General features: G+C 42.7%; 1 protein-coding gene across 3 annotated transcripts in view; it reads left to right on the plus strand.

Annotated features, from left to right (window-relative positions):
- Positions 1 to 23,354, plus strand: part of PHEX (phosphate regulating endopeptidase X-linked) — a 207,032-nt gene that overhangs the window by 96,892 nt on the left and 86,786 nt on the right. For all 3 annotated transcript variants that reach the window (XM_048213359.2, XM_057310564.1, XM_048213360.2), the window contains one exon: positions 7,517 to 7,618. In XM_048213359.2, coding sequence (XP_048069316.1) covers positions 7,517 to 7,618 — 102 coding nt within the window. The remainder of the gene's footprint in view (positions 1 to 7,516; positions 7,619 to 23,354) is intronic.

Here is a 23,354-nt window from a genome sequence, read left to right on the forward strand (position 1 = left end):
TTGTTGTGGAGGCCAAATACATGTAAATAGCAATTCAACACACACCTGTATTGTTCTGATCGTAAGCCTAATAGGAACTCTGAGAAGGGACTGAAAGTATGGGCTTAAATTTTTGGGTTTCATGGGTATGAGGAAGGATCCGAGTTGGGCAAGTGGGATTTTTTTTATTGCTAGAGACACAGCTTTGAAGGAAACTACAACTGACAGTGGGATGAACTGCCTCCTTCTTGGAGCAGTATGGCATATGTTCCTTCAAATGCATTACTAGAACTCTCGACTCATTTATATAAAACACAAAGTTCCTATGTCCATCCAACAGGGGAAATGGTAAGGACAGATCAAAAGAGGAGTAGGTGACACAACTTAAATTTTACTGAGGTGGAAGACTCTTGTTAAAAAAAAAAAACCTTCCATGGAAGGGTAGCAGGTGCATGCATATGCATGTGTGTCTCCCCAGTGTCTGATATAGAACACTATGGGCAGAATGCTGGCGTGCAAAGGTTGAAAGCGGAACCACTTTTAAATAAACCACTGGTTGAGGAAAAGAACTAACAGCTGCCCACAGGCCAACTGAATGAGCTATATTTTCTTTTCTTACTTATTTAAAGGATTTTGTTTATTTATTTTAGAGAGAGAGTGTGCACAATGCATGAGCGCTGAGGGAGGGGCAGAGGGAGAGAATCCCAAGTAGACTCCCCTCTGAGTGTGGAACCTGATGCAGTGCTCAGTCTCACAGCCCTGAGATCGTGATCTGAGCTGAAAGCATGAGTTGGACACTTAACCAACTGAGCCACCCAGGCACCCCAAATGAACTGTATTTTCAGTGTGGATCCCTGAGATCTGAAATAAATAGATGCCTGGGAAAATGCTGCTTTGCCTAGAGGGCCCTTGTCCTCAATGTGGCATATTTTACCATAAAAACAGTTGAGTTAATTTCAGTATGTTTTTGTCTTTGTGCCTAAAAAAAATATTTTCTATGGAAAACTTCAACTTAGGATTTCCACCTTAAGTGATTTCTATTAATGTGACATGTTGGCTGGTGGGGTCATTAGGTCAAGGTTTGGTGAAGAAATGCTCTTTTCTTATTTTGAAACTCTAGCCGGCTTTTGTGCCTCAGGGAACATGGCTTAACTGAAGGCGATGTTATTATGTGATGCTGTAGAGAAGTTTAAAGATAAAAATCAGAAGTGTTCAGTGATTCCTCATTCCAACATGCTATGCTCATTATTTCTTTTATTTGCATTGACATGACAACCAATGACATTACTCACCATAAAAGATTTCACTTGTTCTAGAGCTCTGCTGGGGTGGCTCAGCACTGTTTCACAGAAAATGTTACACAATAAATCTGTAAAGTCTGCAAAAAAGAAAAAACAAAACAAAGCTTGCAGTGCGGCCTGGAAGGGGGGAGGGTTGGGGGGCGGGGGGGGGGGGGCAGCACCTGAGAGGGCTAGGGCCAAGGCCAACTGAGGCTCACAGGAAAGCAAAGAGGGAAGTAATGGCTTGGGTTTTGACGTCTGTGAGAGGGCCATAGAGAGACTGAGTTACCAAGATAGGGATTTAGGAAAGACAGAGGTGGTGGGGAGAGGGGAGAGGGAGGAGAAGGAAAGAAAACTGAAGAAGGAAGCCACATGAGTCAACAGTCAACTATTTGCCAATCTGCATCTTGGAAATCTTTTTGCCCTTGAAAGGAAGGAAATTTTCTTTCTCTGTCCTTGAAGGTCTTCTAGCTGGACTAAGAATAACATTTAAGTGAGTCAGATTAACAGGAGAACAAACCCAAGTTTTATTACATGTGCACTGAGGTCCTCTAAGGAAATTGAGACGTAAAGAAATGAGCAGTGAGTTTTTATACTTTTTAGACAAGGAGACAAAGTCGTGAGGAATTAACAGGACAAAGGAAACTTAACTTTGGGAGCTTCAATAGTAAGAAATTGTAGACAGAATTTGGTTGTGGCAGTAAATTAGTAAAAAGTAACACCCGTTGTTTATACAGCCTTGTCGGCTCTAAATTTCCCGCGTCTGGTGATGAGGATGTCTCTTTACCTCCTGGTACCGGGGTGGCACTTTTCACATGGGAGATTTATTTCCTGCTTTCAGGGGGATGGAGGAGGCTGTCTCTTTTGTAACTTTTATTTAAAATAATTAGTATGCTGAAGTGGCACATTTTGGGACAGCCTGTCTTTGGCCCCTACTCATCTTAAGAGATTTCCATTTGAAATGCCAGTCAGCAGAGTAGAGACTGAGAGCTTTAAGCATCTATGCAAAATGTTTAAAATGTTAGTGACTTCCAGAGCCGTTCTAATGCCTAGGGATGGCAAGGGAGGGGCCTACAAAGCCAGGGCGCTTAGAGGGCACCATCTGGAAGTACTCAGCCTCAATTTATTTTTAATTTTCTTTTTTGAGAGGGAGGGAGAGAAGTGGGAGGAGGAACAGAGGGAGAGAGAATCTTAAGCAGATTCCCTGCTGAGCTTGGAGCCTGATGCAGGGCTTGATCTCACAACCCCAAGATCATGACCTGAGCTGAAATCAAGAGTCAGACACTCAATGGACTGAGCCACCTAGGCGCCCCCAGCCTCATTTTAATAATAGGTACATACTTCATAGAAGTGCCCTGAAGCGAATAGGGGCAAAACGATCTTAAGATTCTGTTGGGAAGTCCAAAACTTCCAAAATACGAATTTGCCAATGATCTCTTTGGCTTCGGTACGTGCTTATTTTGTTCTATTTGATTAAGTCATTTATTTTAAGCCATAGTGAAAGCAGATTAATTTTCATACTCCTTACTCCAAGTATTTTCCTTGGACGCATTCAGCTTCTGATGTATTCTTGAGGTGCTTTCTATTAACCACTACATGTTGGCTAGGGGACTGAGAGCAAACCTTTCGTTGCCCTCTTTGTTCTCAGCTGTAAATACCTCTCTTCCTACCAATATGTTCATGCTGCCAGGATGCACATAGCTGAATATGAAGAAATTGAATTTTTTTTAGAGAAACCTCCGTTTTAGCAGATCTTGCTCTTATTTCATGGAGAGAAGACACACCATTATACAAAGACTCTCAACCTTCCACCATCTAAAGATTCTTCTGCATTCCTGTCAATTCCTGTCCATCATTTTACCCTTCTCTCATAATCCTGCCTCATAAGGTGAATCCTTCCACGTAGTCTCTGGATCCTGTCCCCCTTTGCCCTCTCAGGGCCCAACTCCTGTATTTTCAATCTCTTCTTCACTGAACCCTTTTTGTCAGTACTTTTAAAAAATTTTTTAAAAAGACTTAATTATTTTACAGCAGTTTTATGATTATAGCAAAATTGAGAGGAAGATACAGACATTTCTCATAACCCCCCCAACCCTGCACATACAGACTCTCCCCCATTATAAGCATTGGTCTCCGGAATGGTACATTTTTTTACCGAGGACGAATGTACATTGCCACATATCACTCAAAGTCCATAGTTTACCTTAGGGTTCACTCTTGGTGTTACATGTTCTGTTGGTTTGGAAAAAAACATAGTGACCTGCATCCATCATTATGCTGTCATACAGAGTAGTTTCACTGCTTTAAAAATCCTCTGTGCCCTACCTGGTCATTGTTCTCCCTATACCCCTGGCAACCCCTGATCTTTTTACTGTCTCCATAGTTTTGCCTTTTCCACAATGTGCTATTGTTGGAAACGTGCGGTATATAGTCTTTTCAGATTGGCTTCTTTCCTGTAGTGATAGGTACTTAAGGCTCCTTCATGTCTTCTCATGACTTGCTAGCTTGTTTCAGGGCTGAATAATATTCCATTGCCCGGAAGTGGCCGAATAATATTCCATTGCCCGGAAGTGCCACAGTTTGTTTATCCACACACCTACTGAAGCACATCTTGGACTCTTCCAAGATGTGGCAATTATGAATAAAGTGTCTATAAACATCCTTGTGCAGGTTTTTATGTTGGTATAAGTTCCTCACTTCAGGGTAAATACCAAAGAGCACGGTTGCTGGATCGTGTGGTAAGATTATGTTTAGTTTTGTAAGAAACTGCCGAACTGCTTTCCAAAGGGGCTCTGCTGTTTTGCACTCCCACCAGTTGTGGATGAGAGTTCCTGTTGGTGCACAGCATCACCAGCACTTAGTGGTGGTAGAGTTGTGGATTCGGACCATTCTAATAGGTGGGTAGTGGTATCTCGTTGTTTCAGTTTGCATTCTTCTGATGACCTATCATGGGAAGCACCTTTTCATATGCTTGTCATGTGTATGTTTTCTTTAGGGAGGTGACTATTAATGTCTTTGGCTCATTTTATTTTTTATTTAAATTCAGTTAGTCCACACAGTACATCATTAGTTTCAGTTGTAGTATTCAACAATCCATCAGTTGCATATCACACCCAGTGCTCATCACATCACGTGCCCGCCTTAATGCCCATCACCCGGCTACCCCATCCCCTCACCTACCTCCCCTCCAGCAACCCTCGGTTTGTTTCCCGTAATAATGGTTTGTCTCCCTCTCTGATTTCTTCCCATTCAGTTTTCTCTCCCTTCCCCTATTCTCCTCTGGGCTATTCCTTACATTCCACATATGAGTGAAACCATATGATAATTGTCTTTCTCTGATTGACTTATGTCTTTAGCTCATTTTAAAATCACTTTGGTTGTTTTCTTATTGTTGAGTTTCCAGTGATACTTAAACACAGTTAGGTCTCTCACACGGTCAACAGCCACAACCACAGAAGCAGCCGCAGCAGCAACAAACATATGCACGTGATCCAAACCCCAAACCCCAAACCCCAAACCCTCAGTCTCTTCTCTTACCCCTACATCTCCCTCTGCCTTATCTTTGCTTTCTTTCCTTCACAGTGTAGAAGCCAAGGGCAGGCTGCCCCAATATGGGCGGCTTTGGCATGGGGATTATTCTGAGCTGAAGGCACTTGAGACTCTACAGGCTTGAGGGAAACTTTTGCCCTTCCCTTCACCACAGAGAAGAATCTAAATTGGGTGTTCCCCAGAGTGAGGGTTATTAGCAGAGATAAATTTTATTGGAATGACCCATGTGTATGGCAGGGCAAACATCTAATTACCAAACACCTGCTCTTCTCATTGCCCCGTGAAGTGCATTCCTTTCCTCTGAAGTCCAGACCCCCTACCCCTTTGTCCTTAGTTCAAAATGACGTGTGTACCTCATCTTGCCTGTCTTTGGAATTGCCACATCTATGGGGATTCCCCTTACATACTATATTAAATTTGATTTTCTCCTATTAACCTGTCTCATGTCAATTTGATTCTTAGTCCAGCTAGAAGGACCCTCGAAGGGGACAGGGATTCTTGCTCTCTGATAGTAGACAGACTCCTTGACTGGGTTATACAGACTTGCTGTCTCCACTTCCTGTGCACCCTTCGTCCCACTGAGGTGTGGCTTTTGTCCCCAGCCCTCTTTCTCTTCCAGCATCCCCAGTAGTGTTCACCTAGTTGCCCGTGCCTGAAGCCTGGGAAGTAATCTGACTTTCTGTCCTTTGCTCACCTCCCCACACAGTTAATTACCTGCTTCCATTGATTTGGTCACTGAGTCTCTCTTAATTTACCCACTTTTTCCCACCCTGATTGCTCCCTCCTTAGTTAACTTGGGAAAATACTGTTTCAGCTTTTATGTGAAGGTCATGGGCAGGCTTATGGGTGTTGCCGTGTGATGAGGTCATAAAGACTTAAGGGTGCTGGTGACTGAACAGGCAAAAATTCTAGTCGCTGGAGATTTCCTTGTCGTTTTAACAGTCTCCTTGTGTGGGCTTTCTGTTTGAAATTGTAACTTCTACATCTTTCGGTTGGTTCCCTTTTACTTCCCTGGCATTTTCCTCTCATCTATGAGGCACACCTCTGTTGATCCTGGAAGTTCTGAGCTCACAACTGTCATTTAGCTCTGTGGTTGCGTCTTGGCTCTGACCCTCCGTAGCTGCAAGAGCTGGAAGGGATCATGGACTCTCTGGACTCTCAGTTTCTTTGTCTGTAAAATAATTGGCTTCCCCCAGACGGGTACTGCTCCACCCTGGCTGCACATTAGAATCGCCTGGGGGTCTTTTGGAACTCCCAGCCCAGGCTGCACCCTGCAACAGTGACATTAGTGTCCTGACTTGCCGCCGTCAGGATTGTTGAAAGCTCCCTTCAGAGATCTCATTGTATAGATAAGCTTGAGAACCATTGACTTTATGATTTCAAAGGACCGCAACTTTTCTCTCATTGCGTGTTTTCAGTCGTGCCCCAATCCCAAGTTGAGATTTCCCTTCATGTTTTTACTAAGTTGGGAAAAAATAGCTGTGAAGTTCCCCCCACCCCCTTCCATCTGCTGTTTGTTCTTATTTACATACGATGGAACCCAGCCCACTGATTTGCAGTTCTGGTTCCCTTACAACTGTTATTGAACTGAAAACATAGCTGAAAACTTATTAAACAGAAAAAAAATTATTTTGAGCTTTGTGCTGACAATTCATTATAGAACCAAGGAAACATCTAAACTTTCCTTCTAGAATTAATGCTAAAAATGGATTTACAACCCCCTAATCTTAAGTGAAAAATTTAATTCTGGTGCCAAACCTAGTATTTATTCTTTCCTGAGTGTCCTATCAAGAAAATCAAAGCATCTTCTGTGAGAGAATGGAATTTGGGGGGGTGGTGGTGTAACCATAAACAGGCAGGACCTTCCCAGACTACTCTGTGTGGGCCTCTGAAGGCAAGTATTAGCATCTCTCTTTCCCTAGTTCTCTCTGCTGGCCCGTAAACACAGGAAGAAAAGCCAGGGCAAACATAACGTCAGTGTGGGTGTGTGGTCTCACTGTTGAAACACTTTGGAACAGGTCTTTCAGGAGACAGCTTTTCTGTAGCAGCCCCCTCCAGACCTACCATTTTAGGTCTGCAATAACCTAAGACTTTTTTAAGCTGCAAGGGAGTAGAGAGGAGAGCAGGAGGATTACATAGAAAAGCCAAGCATTTGGTGTGACCGCTGGCACTAAATTTGGGGAAAACTTAGGGTCCTGACAGAAGTCTGATTTATATTGGGTAAGAGTCCCTTGGGGTGCTGGCTCTCCTTGCCTGTTTCGCTCTTTAACAGCGTCTCCTGCAACTGTTCACTCACTTGCTTCTGTAATTCCCGCCTGAAGCACACAGCCCATGCCGTCGCATGTCTCTCTCAAATCCTTATTAACTCTTGAAATTAGTTGCCACCTTGATAAGGATGGCTTAATTTAGTAGGTATAGAAAGGTCAGTTATTAGGTCGTCATAACCCATGGTGAATTCCTTTCCCCATATTATCCTTTTACAACTGGACCATCAGATTGTTCTCTACAAAGGAATGATTAGTTATCTTCTAGTGGTGGGGAAAAAAAAGTATTTTCCTGGGGAAAGAAATGTTTCCAGAGCTTGGAGTCAAGTTGAAAGGAACCTGTTTCCCACCATGTTTGGCACTGAACTATTTCTCATGGCCAGAAAACCTTGTCTGAAGCTTCTTGGTTTTGACCTGTCTCTCTGGGTGCTTCTTTCCTTGTAGATGGAGGAATTGATTGAGGGTATTCGCTGGGCCTTTATTGACATGCTGGAGAAAGAAAATGAGTGGATGGACGCAGGGACAAAAAGGAAAGCCAAAGAAAAGGTAAGGATTCCTTTTGATTTAAAAAAAATATATATGGCTTTGGTGTAATGGATTTTCACCCTCAGGATTGTGTACTTGATTTTTATATTGACTGAGCTCTTGACTCCGAATAACCCCAGAGTCAGATGTCTGTTTTGGGATGAATATATAGATTTCACCACCAGGAGGTAAGAGAAAATAAGATCGGACTTTTTTCTTTCTCACATTGCATTTCAAACACCTTGTAATTCAGCCTTTCCTTCTCTCTTAATTGCTGGTCTAAGAGCCACATGGCCCGCTGCCCAGCGAATTTTGCCACAAACCATCATTGGCTGTGGCAGAATGCAGAGCAGTGGGGAGCCATGGGGAGCAGCTGGCAGAAGAACCCTCAAGGCCCAAAGAAGAAAAATCCATACTGGCTGTGTGTCCTTCTGCTCTGTGCATGGTGTGTGCAAATGTCCTCGGGAAAATCCTTTCCCGCAACCAAGCAGGTCTACTTTCCTAACCCATCATTTTGCTCTAATGATCCAAATAGCATGCTTATGAACTACAGACCACTAGTAGACCATGGCATAGGAATACAAAAATGTTTCCTAATAGAAGTGGACGCTTGGTGGGCCTTGTAAAATTTTCTGGTACTGTGTAACAAGATAAAGGAATAAGTGAGAGAAGTGTTGGCAGCTATGCTGCTTAAACAACGAATTCTATCTATCTATCTTGAATTCTAGATATTCAAATGGAGCTGGAGCTCGAGTGGGTAGGGAATACCTCCTGCATTCTGAATGGATGCTGCCCTGTATCTGGGAGACTCTGAACTAGAAGCATTTCTTCTTTAGAGAGGTATTTTAAAACCTTGCTGATGATAGTAATCCCCTGGGATGCCTAAATGGCTCTCTGGGCCCCTCCCCAGCAAGGTCTGATTTAGTGGATGGAGGGTGCAGTTTGAACGTTTGTGACTCTAGCCAGTTCCCCTGGTAATTTTTATTGTTCAGTGAGCCTGGGGAACACTGCTTAGAGTCCAACTGAGTCATGCTGAGTACAGATCTTTTTGCCCTATGGTCAAGAACAGAGGGAGAGGGTAGGACAGTGAAACTACCCTCTATGATACTATAATGGTGGATACGTGGTTTTCGTATGTTTGTCCAGACCCATAGAATGTGCAGCACCAAGAATGAATCCTAATATAAACTATGAATTCTGGGTGGTAAAGATGTATCAATGCAGGTTCATTGATTGTAACAAATGCACCACTCTGGTGGTGGAGTTTGTTAATGGGGAGGTATGCATGTGTGGGGTCAGGGGTTTTATGGGAAGTCTCTGTGTTTTCTTTTCAGTTTTGCCGTGAACCTATAACTAACTGCTCGAAAAAATAAAGTCTATTAAATAACAACAACAACAAAAAACCAAAGAGGGCAACATTCTGGGAATGCTTAGCCTTATTGAAGTGAGAATGTGCAAAGGTTTAGCAAGGGTATTTTCTAGAGCTTTAATACTCCTGAGAGGGATAAACATTGCCATAGATATTTTTGTCAATAGACATGAAAAGGCTGTTCACAGTTCGCAGTGAAGAAAGAACTTGGGTGGCCGGGGGTGGCAGGTGTTGGAAGAAGACAAAGGGTAAGTTGGATTTTTTTCCCCTCGAGAATCTGTCAAAGCCGTCTTAAGTCACGTAAGGCGCAAGCTGATGAAGGCAGGAGCACGCGGGCTGTGATGAGAAGCTCTGCAGATGGCAGATGAAACTTTTGGCACCAAAATATTGTTGTTTTTTGAAGGCTTCATTTATTTGCTGGGCTAGCTTGTGATATCTGGAACAGGATTTATCTTACACGGGGCAGTTAAGAGCTCAGAGCACTGGGGACTTTTGATCCTAGCCTGACCCCTTGTGGCCTGAGGGTCACCCGTGTGGAGGGTGGGGTGGAGTGATGAGGCCTGTGTGCATGTGATGAATGGATATATACCAGAGGAATGTTCTGGGGACTGTAGTCATTTTTTGGGAAGTATGACTGGTTGCCTCAGGGGGAGATCTTCTGAGTTGCATAAAGGAGTGGGCACCTTACAGTTGGGTCTTCTAGGCAAGTGGCCCATGGGTCCTTCTTGAAGGCACGTTATTCTCAGTTCTTCTGATATTAGACATGTTCCTGTTTGCCCCCTGAGTTGCTCTCCAGTCTTATATTTTATTTCAATGAGAGCTGTCACTTTTTCTTCTAAAAGTACTCTTTGAACACTCTGCTTTCTTTGAGCTGAGTTCAACCTGCCAGGAACTCAACTAGTTCCTTGACAGGTACAAATATCAAAGGGAATTTTCCTCCTGGATCTCACCAGGCTCCCTGAGTATATCCTGTATTTCAGAGTTCAGGGACATTCTGTTACTAAAAGGCAAAAAAGAGGGGATGTTGTCTGAGAATTTTCACCAGTTTCCTAAACCGTGTCAGGCCCTGGACCCCAGAAGATGCAGAATTTCTTTGTCCAAATTAAACGAACATGCAGTTCTGGAAATGACCTCTGGGCGGAGCTCGTAGACTCACAAAGACAACATTCTGGAAGCAGAAGGCATTTATGCAGCTTTCTGCTCTGGGGTTGTTTTTGAAAAATTATTTTTTTTCTTGCCCTTTTCCTCTGCTGTCCTCAATTTGATTGCCTCTTAATAGTCAACAAGAAAGGAGAGGTTCTGCCTACTAATTCCTTGAATCTTAGATGGAAATCTCTGACGATCTTAGGGCTTTGTCTTTCTCATACTGAGTAGCCTCTGCATTAAGACAGGATTTGCTTGTGTTCGAACTGGAGGTGAATAATTTGCCTGCTCTTCCTGGTATGACTTGGCACTGTTCTTTGGGCATGTGTTGTATGCAGTAGACATACAGGCAGAAGATTTCTCATCAATAATAGTGCCCACACTGGGCCAGTGCTGAGTCACTTGGCAACCCATTGGGAAATCTTGAAAAATGTTCCGGTTTGTGAGTGGGAGAAGCTTTTCTTTGCCTCACCATGGAGCTCTGGTGACAGCGCCTCCTGGATTGGGTGTTGACCTAAGTGTTCCTTAGTGCTGGGCCTCCTGAATGTGGAGGGCCCAGATACCTGCAGTGGCTTGAGGACTAATACCTTGAGTTGTGTGGCAGTGACCCTGGTTTCAAGATGGAACCGTGGGGATGTGACTTTGTCGTGTTCTTCACTAGGGGTGATCACCATAAAAGATCATTGAGGATGCCTCTGCTCCTGGGAAGGGTAAATTTGTTATCTCAGGCTCCCGGCCTTGCTCTTCTCATCTCTTAAGGGGTCATGAGTGGTTTAGTGTTGTGAAACTGACAGTGTAGGTTTCAACTGGAAATTTAGTATTGTGAAATAAGCACCAATTTTTGTTCAGGATTCTGTTTCCTGAAAGCATATGCTTTTACTGTAAACTAGCAGCAAAGGACAGGAAGCCTCTTATTTTTTTGGTTATCACAGATGTGGGATGAGTGTAAGGGATAGAAATTATTTTGGGGGGTGTCTTTGGGAAGATTTGCCTTTTCCAGAACAGAGTAGGAGGATCTCAAGGTCACTACGCAGTTAGTGATTCTGAGGCCTGGCAGGAAGGGATGCAACACTGCCTTTGGCTGCCCTAGTGGCAGGAGCAGGGATTCTGCTGGAGAGCTCTGTGTCAGATCAGGAGGAACAGCTTCCTGAATTCAGCTGGTCCCCAGCTAGATTCAGTTCTGTATCCGAAAGCTGGATCCTTTCTGAAATATTTGTTTGTTTGTGCTCTTTACTTCTGGGTCCTATGTTTGCCTGGCCACCCCTAGAGAGAAAGACCTGGATGGAACTGCTAGGAAGGCAGCATCCTCAGGATCCTGTAAGTGGCCTTAACCTTGGCCACAGCAGGTACAGAGGCTTCCTGGAAGTGTACTACATGGTCCCATTGCCACAGGCTTGCAACTCCAAGACATAGGCTTTGAGCAAGGTAGGAAGAGTTTTCCTACAGAGGGCCAAACAAAAGTGTATTTCACCTCTTTGGCTTTGTCTCCATTTGGGAGGAAAAATAATCATTCCTTTTACCCCTCTAAGTACTTGACTGGGCCCCCTGTGACAAAAGATAGGTTAACAATAGAGAATCAACCAGAAGTTTATTAATGTGTATATCTCATACATACATGAGAGAAACTCAGAAAAATGAATAACTCAAAGAGGTGGCTTAAAACCTTGGCTTATATAGCATATTTGACAAAGAACAAAAAATTTGCAGAGAAATGACAAAGGAAAGTGGTTTTGGACTTCCAAGAGCAGCAGACTGTGGGAAGGTAAGTATATGGGAAACTAATGGTAGACACAGGCTAGTTAGTGAAGTGTGTTATGTAGATTACTCTCGTGCTATCTTCAGGTTGATAGGGTCTAAAGTTGTCTTTGGTGATTCACCTTTGTCCTTCCTGGTAGAGAGGGGAGAGATGCATTAGAGATGCAAATTCCTGGGTCCCCCTAGACCTGCTGAGCTCTGGGGTGGTGGTGGGAGACCCACTGCCTTGGCATTACTATTTCATTGCACGCCTGTCTGGCTGCCAGCTGCTGGCACCTGCAGTTTGCCCAAGAGCTTTCTCTTCCCACTGGCACCTGCCACTCATACAGGGGACCCAAAGGTCTGGGGAATGAAAATACCCAGTAACTGATGGGAGTTGCTGTGTGTGTCCCCTCCTCCCTCAAGTATGTGTTCAACATGGGCTCTTGGAGTTTCCCCAGCGGGGTAAGCTCCACTGGCTCACATGGTCTGCTGGCTCAAGAAGATCCCCTTTACTGACAGCCTGCCTTGCTCTGCTCACTTCCCCAGTCCCTTCCTGGTGTTTGATGTTTCTTTCACTTGCCAAGTGAACTGTGCATACTCAAGTCCTTGTCTCGGGATCTGCTCTTGGGGATCCTCAGCTAGGGCATAGAGCCTGGGGTATGCACTCTTTCCATCCTTACTGGCCTTAAGGTGATAACACATTTCACTGCATCTCAGTGTGAGCAGCACTTCAGCAAATTCAATTCCATGAACGTTTTCAAAACCAGTGATGTGCCAGGTGCTGGAGCAGGACCTGTAGATTCATAGATGATCTGTGGCTTCCTTTCTCTGCAGGGACTTTCACTGTCCTGGGAGAGGATAGCAGGAACGTGGGTGCTGGGCAGATGTGGAGAAATTTTAGTTAATGCAAAGTGCTCCTGGCTGTCACTGTAAGGGTGGAAGAGTCTAAGGAGCCCAAACCCACATGGTACTGCCCACTCTGCGCCCCTCTTCTTGTCACTGCCTCTGTCCTTGTAGCCTGTGGGTAAGGCTTCCTCTGGCTCTTCCTTGCAGATCTCAGCAGCTCTGCGCCCAGCTATCACTTTCCCTTGGTACCTTCATTCTTGCTTCATTTTACATTTTCTCTTTAAATTGTTCCGTAGAAGAAAAGACAGGGAAGGGCTTTTGTCAGACTGTTTCATGCCTTTCCCTGTTCCAGATTCAAGGCTGTTTGCATGTGTTCCAGAATGCTGGGTTCTTGCCTCTTCTCCAGTGCTCCCCCAGAGACACACAGGAACTGATGGAATAGCAAGTAAACATCTCTCAGCATCCCTGCCCATTCCCCGTAGATCCCTGGCTCACACGGTGCCCTGCTGCTGTCTTGAGCTAGCTGGTGCTCTCGGGCTCCATCTCTCTGCCCCCATGTTTCTCCGTTTCTCTCACAGGCACATCCTGGCCAAGGTAGTAGCTTTCATACTTGTATCTCCTCTCTCTGACTGGCCTCAACAGGAAGTACAGTATAGAGGTTAAGCCTACAGACTGTGGAGAAAGACTCCTTAGGCTCAGAGCCAGTGTCTGCCCTTTTTAGCTGTCTGACCCTTTGGAAGCTACTTAACTTCTCTGACCCTCACTTTTTACATCTGTAAAATGGGAAGATGAGTACCTACCTCATAGACTTGTTTATGCAAGAGTTAATATACGTAAAGTACTTAGAAGAGGGCTTGCGGCATGAGAAAGTCTCTCTAAGTGTGCTCAGCTGTTCCTTCTCAGCTGCTGTCCTGTGGCAGAGGAGAGGCTTTGGACTGGACTGGCTGGTGAGGAGAGAGAGATGGGAAGTGAGGCTCCATGTGTATATCTGGGTCACAGTCTTTTCGTCTGGGTTAGGAAGGTAGGTGACTTAAGACCACACGCTCTGAAGTACCTCTCACCTCTTAGGTGTTCTGATGTTCCTTGTCAGAACACTGCCTTTCTCCTCACTGCATCCCCTGAAAGGCAATTAATAGTGAACTGCCCCTGCTGAGAGGGTGATGAGAGAGCACACTGCTTTTCTTTGTGGAGTGTGGATTTTCTGGTTTTGAACAAATTGAGCATTATCTTTGTGATACATATTTTAGTTTATTATTTTTATTAAGTTTTTGATTTTAATTCCAGTAGTTAACATACAACGTATTAATTCCAGGTGTACATACAGTGTTTCAACAAACCTATACTTTGCTCGGTGCTCATCACGTTAATTGTACTCTTAATCCTCATCCCCTGTTTCAGCCATCTTCCTGCCCACCTCTCCTCTGGTAACTGTTAGTATATATATTTTAAACACAGAAACAAATATTTGGTGTAAGGAGTTTGGTGCATATATTTGTCAATGGCATATTATGCCTGATACCTTATGAGAGTGAGTTTAATTGAGTTTTGGCATTCTAGAGCCTCATGGAAGTATTGTTTTGTGTGATGCTCTAGGTGATTGGTTCTCACAGTTAAAGTGCACCAGCACCATCTGGAGGGCTTGTTAAAAACACAGATTGCCAGGCCCCACCCCAGAGTTTCTGAGTTCAGAGCTCTGAGGTGGGGCCCCAGAATTTGCATTTCTGATGAGAGTTCTCAATGACGCTGTTGGTCTTGGGCCAACACTTTGGTAACTATCGGTGATCCCAGGTGACAGTTCCCTTATCCCAAGCCTGGATAACTAGAACTAGTTAACATTCATTAAGTGGCTGTTTTACCCCTTACCCCTGAGTATCAGAACCCACCCCGGCCATCCACTCCACTGCTGTTGTGCATGCTGAAAAGCCCTTGTTGAGAGAGATCCAAAGGCTCCTTTCGGTCACTTCTACCCCCGACTCCCTATCTGTCCCCAGGAAATATGCAGAATGAGTCTTCCATGGAAAAGCCCTCCTAATATCTGAAGATGTTGAATGTGTTTCTATTTCAGATGAAATGTCTCTAGAGTTCCTCATGAAATAACAAACATTATATGTCAGGCTGGATGTTCTAAATGCTTCACAAGTATTAACTGCTTTAATGCTATATTATCTGTAAGAGGTGGGTCCCATTTTTCTCTTTTACAGATGAGGAGACCGAGGCACGTTGAGTGCCAGCAGGCTTGCCCAAGGTCATACAGCCAGTAGGCAGAAGGCCTGGAACTCTGTCTTTGGCAGTCTGCTCTGGGCTTTTATCCACACTTGCCAGTGGGTCTCTCCAAGGTGGTCCACAGGCCAGCAGCATCAGCACCACCTAGGGGGTAGCTAGAAATGCAGATTTTTGATCCTACTTCACTTCTGTAGAATCAGAAACCCTGGGAGGGGACCCACGAATCTGCATTTTAATGAGCCCTCCAGGTGATTGTGGTGCAGCTGGTGTGGGAATCACTGCTCTGCGCTGAGGTTCTGATGCTTTATCCTGCTGGGTCCTGGCCAGGTTTCAACATCTTTTTTTAAAGCTCAAGTTCAAAGCTGAACACAATATTCTAGATATAGTTGAACTCACACAGCACAATGGGAATATTATTATTGCCTTTGTTTTGCATACAAATTCTGTTAAAAAATCCAAAGTTTATATTATGGCTATCTTTTCCCCTCAGCCATGTCACTGTTGGCTCATAATGAATTTACAGTCGGTTAATTTCTGGGTCTTTTTTTATCCCCCAGGAACTGTTGTTAAGCCTTGTCCTCCAGTCTTAAACTTAGCTTTTTTTTTTTTTTTAAACCCACATCCTAGAACTTCACATTTATTCTTATTTAAATACATTTACCTTTGGTTCATGGCTCAGCTCTTTTTTTTTTTTTTAAGATTTTATTTATTTATTTGACAGAGAGACAGCCAGTGAGAGAGGGAACACAAGCAGGGGGAGTGGGAGAGGAAGAAGCAGGCTCCCAGCGGAGGAGCCTGATGCGGGGCTCAATCCCAGGGATCCGGGATCACACCCTGAGCCAAAGGCAGACGCTTGATGACTGAGCCACCCAGGCACCCCATGGCTCAGCTTTTAAAAATATATATATTTCTGGATCTTCTGTATGTTTATTATTGTTATAAAAAATCTGTGCTCATTAAAGAAAATCTTGAAAGTAAAGTATAAAAGCAGAAAGAAAAAAATTCTAGCATCCAAACATCACCACCACAAACATCTTGATGTTATTACTTTGGCTTTTTCCCTGTCCATAGGTTTGAATAATGTTTTATATATATATATATATATAATGATTTCTTTTTTCTTTTTTATATTATAAACTTTCTTCTATTACTACATAGTCTTTATAAAAGAGTTTTCACTATTATTGACTATTTTTCCATTGGTTGTATAGGAAAAGACTTAAAAAGTTCTCCATAGTTGGGTAGTTAGGTTGTGCTGTTAATGATATTCTTATGATAAACATTTTGTGCATAAGTAAAGCTTTCCCCAAGTTCCGAACTAATTGCTTAGAATGGGATCTTAAAATACCGTTAAAATCTCACGTCAGTCACTCAGTGTGTCAACTACTGTCTCCACCTCTAAATCATTCATAATCTGAGAAATCTGCTTTTTGATTTGGATTGTTTTTCTCGGTTATCAATGAGGATGCTTACAAAATGGAGGTGAAGTTGGTGTATTTGCTTATCCCTTGGAGACTCCTTCTAGATTCATCTACTGAGGAATCTGCTCTGTGGCTGGTCTTTTGTTAGGTGCTAAGTAATTCACTAACCAGTAGATTTTTAGTCCAGTTGTTTTACTTTGAACAACTCCGTGGAACTCTCATCAACTTACTCCTTTTTGCCTGCTCAGAGATCGTGAGCTATTTAGCTGTGACTTGATAGAACCCAGTTACATTGCATTTAGGGTATTCCTTGATTTAGTAGTGTTCTCTTTTTTTTTAAGATTATTTATTAGAGAGAGAGAGAGAGAGAGAAAGCATGCATAAGCATGGGGAGCAGCAGAGGGACAAGGAGAAGCAGACTCCTTACCGCCACATGGGACTTGATCCCAGGACCCCGAGATCATGACTGGTGCCGAAGTCAGATGCTCAACGACTGAGCCACCCGGGTGCCCCTCTAGTGTTATTTAAAAAAAAAGAGAATCCTGATGATATTGAACATTCACTGGGCTCCCATTCTTTTAAGGTCCTGTGTTATCCTCAGTACAGATTACATCATTCTGTGGGGTACAGCCAGCTCTTCAGACTCCCAAACCAGAAATCTTAATCTTCCCTCCCAGCCAACTGGAAGCCCTCAAATCCTGTTGAGTCTGTCTTCCAAACAACTTTTAAATCTTTATCATTTCTATTTCATAGTTCTTGCCTCCCCTAGCTTCTCATACTTCTTTTTCTTATTTTTTTTAAAACTGAAGTAAAATTCACATAACGTAAGATTAACCATTTTAAAGTCTACAGTTCAGCGGCTTTTAAGTAATTTACACAGTGTTGTACGACCATCACTGCTATGTAGTCCCAAAAGATTTCTGTCACCCCAAAAGGAAACTTCATACCTATTAGCAGACACTCCTCACTCTTGTCTTCCCCACAGCCCTGGGCAACCACCATTCTGCTTTCTGTCTCTGGATTCACCTGTTCTGCGTAGTTCATATCCACGGAATCATAGACTATGTGACCTCTTATGTCTGGCTTCTTTCACTCAACATAATGTTTATGGGTTCACCCAAGTTGTAAAAACTCATCCTTTTTAATCCATTTCCTCATCTATAGTCTTGGAAAGAGAATAACAGAATAGACAATTTTTTTTTAACATTTCTGATAGTGAAGTCTTTCGTGTCTTCTCTGAGCTTTTGAAATAGCATCATAGTGTTTATTCATAACTAAAAAAACTCTATCTCAGAATAGAGATTTACTGAGTGGAAGTGACCCCTGTAAGGGAAGAACTATGGCTGGCTGGTTGGTTCGTAGAAGCTCAGAACTTGACATGGTCTGGCACTCCCTTCTGTGACCACTGGGCAGAGCTTAGTAAGGATCACAGCTCCAGCAAACACATAGACAAGATACACATCTTTTGAGGACCTCGGTTTCTTCACCCATGAAATGAGAACAAATATACTACCATTTTCACAGAGTGCTTGGGAGGATTAAATAAGTAAGGTATGAACAGTGACAGGCAGAGAACAAATGCTCAGTATTAGTAAGATGACATTTTCAACCCCCCCCAAGTTGCCTTTTGTTCCTTCATCACCAAATAATGCGATGTGCCATTACAGTCTCTTGAAATCGGGAAAGAAAAGCTGATGCCAATTAAATTGTTTTCTTTGGGTTGAAAGTACAGAGTGGACTTTTATTGACTTTGACTCTGTTCAAAAATTTTAAACATTTTATTAAATTTTTTGATGTGCACCAAAGTGTACTTAGCAAATCCGCAGCTCCTCCTCAGCCAGCCTCACCAGCCTCACCAGTGTTTGCTGTTCTGACTTCATACACTCCTCCCACCTGTTTTTATGCTTGACAGTTCAGAAGCTAATCCCTGACATCATTTTGCTGTAAACATTTCTTTACGTATCTCCAGCAGATAACTGAGTGCAGTACTGTGAACCTACCCAACAGTAGTAACAATACCTTGGTAATTAGTAGCCTGTCTGTGTGCAGTTTTCTGTAGTTATCTAAAAAATATTTCTTTTTTTTAAACACTTGGTTCACATCACAATCCAGAGTGCACATATTGCAGTTAATAGGTCCATCTTTCAAGGCTTCAAAAATTTTAAGAGCTCCCACTCCTGTTTCATCTGTGAATTTTATTTCATTTCTTTTCTTTTTTTTTTAAGATTTTATTTATTTATTTGACAGAGAGGCAGCCAGCGAGAGAGGCAACACAAGCAGGGGAAGTGGGAGAGGAAGAAGCAGCCTCCCAGTAGGGAGCCTGATGTGGGGCTCGATCCCAGGACCCTGGGATCACACCCTGAGCCGAAGGCAGATGCTTAACAACTGAGCCACCCAGACGCCCCTTGTGAATTTTATTTATTTATTTATTTATTTATTTATTTATTTATTTAAAGATTTTATTTATTTATGTGACAGACAGCCAGCGAGAGAGGGAACACAGCAGGGGAGAGGGAGAGGAAGAAGCAGGCTCCCAGCCCAGGAGCCTGATGTGGGACTCGATCCCGGAACGCCAGGATCACGCCCTGAGCCGAAGGCAGACGCTTAACGACTGCGCTACCCAGGCGCCCCTATTTATTTATTTATTTATTTATTTATTTATTTATTTATTTTAAAGGTTTTATTTTATTTATGTGACAGAGAGACAGCCAGCGAGAGAGGGAACACAAGCAGGGGGAGTGGGAGAGGAAGAAGCAGGCTCGGAGCGGAGGAGCCTGATGTGGGGCTCGATCCCAGAACGCCGGGATCACGCCCTGAGCCGAAGGCAGACGCTTAATGACTAAGCCACTCAGGAGCCCCGTGAATTTTATTTCTTGAAAAAAATATGGCATCATTGGTCTGGTTGAGTTTTCAGCAATCTTGATCTGGCTGATTGTATCCTAGTGTTTTCTTTTAACATATTCTTCTGTCCTTTACATTTCCTGTTAATGGAATCTAGAGGTTTGATGAGATTCAGGTTCAGATTTCTCTGGCAGGAAGCCGTGGGTGGGCAGTGCTGTGTGCTTCCTGTCGCAGCCTACCACGACGCTCGTGGTGATGGGCTTTTCCACTTCCAGTGAGGAGCTTGGTCTGTGGGTTTGGGTGTTGTCAGCCTGAGCCTTCCCTTTTAACTTACCCATCAACCTTTCACCTCAGGTGAGGATCCTCTTTCTCGACTGTGTCTGAGGATCACCTAAGAAGCTTTTAAGAAAATCCTGATGCTGAGGCGGCTCCCCAGGCCAATTGGCATCCAGACTATGTGGGGTGTCAGCATTTTTTAAAGTTCCTCAGGAGATAAAAATATGCAGCCAGGGTTGAAAACCACTGTCCTAATTATTTTCACGGTCATTGATAATATTGCATAGGTACATGAGTTCATTAAGTGTTGCAACTAGTGATTTTCAGGTTCTGTCATTCTGTCTGCATTTATTAGCTGGAGTTGTTCTATAAAAAAGATTTTCTCTTATCAACTACTTGAACTATGCTGATGCATAGTTTATACTGACGTAAACTGCTGAAAGGCACCAAAAAAAGTCTGTCTTTATTAATTTGTATAATGAATTGGTCCCTTAATATTTCCAAAGGTGCCAAAGCAGTTTTTTTTTAAATTCCAATGTAGTTAACATACAGTGCTATGTTAGTTTCAGGCGCACATTGTAGTAATTCTACAATTCTATACATTGCTCAGTGCTGATTACCATAAGTGAATTCTTAACCCCCTTCACCTATTTCCCCCATCCCCCCATCCCCCCATCTACCTCCCCTCTGGTGATCACTAGTTTGTTCTCTATAGTTAAGAGTCTGTTTTTTGGTTTGTCTTTTTTTTTCTTTGTTTTGTTTCTTAAATTCCACATATGAGTGAAATCATATGGTATTTGTCTTTCTCTGACTGACTTATTTCGCTTAGCATAACACCCTCTAGATCCATCTGTGTTGTTGCAAATGGCAAGATTTCATTCTTTTTTTATGGCTGAGTAATATTCCACTGTGTGTGTGTGTTGCATGCGTGTGTGTAATCCACCTCCTCTTTATCCATTCATCTATTGATGGACACTTGGACTGCTTCCATAATTGGGCTATTGTGAATAATAATAATGCAGTAAACATAGGGGTGCATATATCCTTTCAAATTAGTGTTTTTGTATTCTTTGGGTAAATGCACAGTAGTAGAATTACTGGATCCTATCTGTTGTGATTCTGTATTGAATTTTTAAAAAATATTTATTTATTTATTTATTTATTTATTTATTTATTTTAGAGAGAGAGACATTGTGTGAGAATTGTGGGAGAGCCAGAAGGGGGGAGAGAATCCTGAAGCAGACTCACTGCTGAGTGGGGAGCCTGACACGGGGCTCAGTCCCAGGACCCTGAGATCATGATGTGAGCTGAAATCAAGAGTCTCTGGCCTAACTGAGCCACCCAGGCACCCTATTTTGAATTTTTTGAGGAACCTCTGTACTGTTTTCCACAGTGGCTGTTTCAGTTTGCATTCCCTCCAGCAGTGCGTGAGGGTTCCTTTTTTTCCACGTCCTCACCAACGCCTGTTGTTTCTTATGTTGTTGGTTTTAGCCATTCTGACAGGTGTGACGTGATAGCTCGTTGTAGTTTTGATTTGTATTTCCTTGATGTTGAGTGATGTTGAGTATCTTTTCATGTGTCTGTTGGCCGTCTGGATGTCTTCTTTGGAGAAATGTCTGTTCATGTCCTCTGCCTATTTTTTAATTAGATTATTTGTGGTTTTGCTGTTGAGTTGTATAAGTTCTTTATGTATTTTGGATACTAACCTTTTATTGGATGTGTCATTTGCAAATATCTTCTCCCATTCAGTGGGTTATCTTTTAGTATTGTTGATTGTTTCCTTCACTGTGCAGAAGTTTTTATTTTGATGTAACCCCAGTACTTTATTTTTACTTTTGTTTACCTTGCCTGAGGAGATATGCCTAGAAAGATGTTGCTATGGCTGATGTCAGAGAAGTTACTGCCTGTGCTCTCTTTTAGTATTTTTATGGTTTGGGATCTTACATTTAGGTCCTTAATCCATTTTGAGTTTATTTTTGTGTGTGGTGTAAGAAAGTGGTCCAGTTCCATTCTTCTCCATGTAGGTGTCCAGACAGATTTCCCAACACCTCATTGAAGAGACCATCTTTTTCCTATTGCATATTCTTGCCTCCTTTGTCGAAGATTAATTGACCGTATAAATGTGGGTTTATTTCTGGGTGCTCTGTACTGTTCCATCAATCTGTGTGTCTTTTTCTGTGTCAGTACCATACTGTATTGATTACTACAACTTTGTAGTATATCTTGAAATTTGGAATTGTGATACCTTCAGCTTTGTTCTTCTTTTTCAAGATCGCTTTGGCTATCCAGGGTCTTTCATGATTCTATACCAATTTTAGGACGGTTTGTTCTGTGAAAAATGCTGTTGGTATTTTGATAAGGAGTGCATTAAATCCGTAGATTGCTTTGGGTAGTATGGACATTTTAACAGTATTTGGTCTTCCAATCCATGAGCATGAAATATCTTTCTATTTGTTTGCATTGTCTTCAGTTTCTTTCATCAGTGTTTTATAGTTTTCAGAGTAAAAGTCTGTTACCTCCTTGGTTAAGTTTATTTTTGGTGCAATTGTAAATGGGACTGTTTTCTTAATTTCTCTTTGTGCTGCTTCATTATTAGTGTATAGAAATGCAATGGATTTCTGTATATTGATTTTTTATCCTGCAAACTTACTGAATTCATTTATCAGTTGCAGTAGTTTTGTGGTGGAGTCTTCAGGGTTTTCTTTATGTAGTTTCATGTCATTTGTAAATAGTGAAAGTTTCACTTCTTCCTTACCAATTTGCATGCCTTTTGTTTTTCTTGTCTGATTGCTGTGGCTAGGACTTCCAGTACTATGTTGAATAAAAATGGTGAGAGTGGGCATCCTTGCCTTGTTCCTGATCTTAGAAGAAAAGTGCTTAGTTTTTCACCATTGCTCATGATGTTAGCTGTGGTTTTTTCATAGATGGCCTTTTTATGTTGAGGTATGTTTCCTCTAAACGTACTTTGTTGAGGGTTTTTTAAAAAAGATTTTATTTATTTATTTCAGATAGAGTAAGAGTGAGCGAGAGACAGAGTGAGAGAGCATGAGCAGGAGTAGGGACAGAGGGAGAGGGCAAAGCAGGCTCTCCACTGACCAGAAAGCCTGACGCAGGGCTGGATCCCAGGACCCTGGGATCATGACCTGAGCTGAAGGCAGATGCATAACCAACTGAGCCACCCAGGTGCCACTTGTTGAGAGTTTTTAAAATCATGAATGGGTGTTGTACTTTGTCACGTGCTTTTTCTGCATCTGCTAAAATGATCATATGGTTTTTATCCTTTCCCTGGTTGATTGTTTTGTGAATATTGAACTACCCTTGCACCCCAGGACTAAATCCCACTTTCTCATGGTGAATGATTTTTTTAATGTATTGTTGGATTCAGTTTACTAATATTTTGTTCAGGAGTTTTGCATCTGTGTTCATCAGAGATATTGGCCTGTAGTTCTCTTTTTTTTGGTACTGTTTTTATTTATTTGTTTATTTTATTTTATTTATTTTTTTAAAAGATTTTATTTATTTATTCGACAGAGATAGAGACAGCCAGCGAGAGAGGGAACACAAGCAGGGGGAGTGGGAGAGGAAGAAGCAGGCTCATAGCAGAAGAGCCTGATGTGGGGCTCGATCCCATAACGCCGGGATCACGCCCTGAGCCGAAGGCAGGTGCTTAACCGCTCTGCCACCCAGGCGCCCCTATTTATTTGTTTATTTTAAAAAAAGATTTTGTTTATTTATTTGACAGAGAGAGAAAGAATATACAAGCAGGGGGAATGGGAAAAGGAGAAGCAGGCTCCCCACCAAACAGGAAGCCTGATGTAGGATGCGATCCAGGATCTGGGATCATGATCCAAGCCAAAGGCAGATACTCAACCGACTGAGCCACCCAGGCGCCCCTGTTTGT

Source organism: Ursus arctos, chromosome X (assembly GCF_023065955.2).
Source record: "Ursus arctos isolate Adak ecotype North America chromosome X, UrsArc2.0, whole genome shotgun sequence".
NCBI classification, from domain to species: Eukaryota; Metazoa; Chordata; class Mammalia; order Carnivora; family Ursidae; genus Ursus; species Ursus arctos.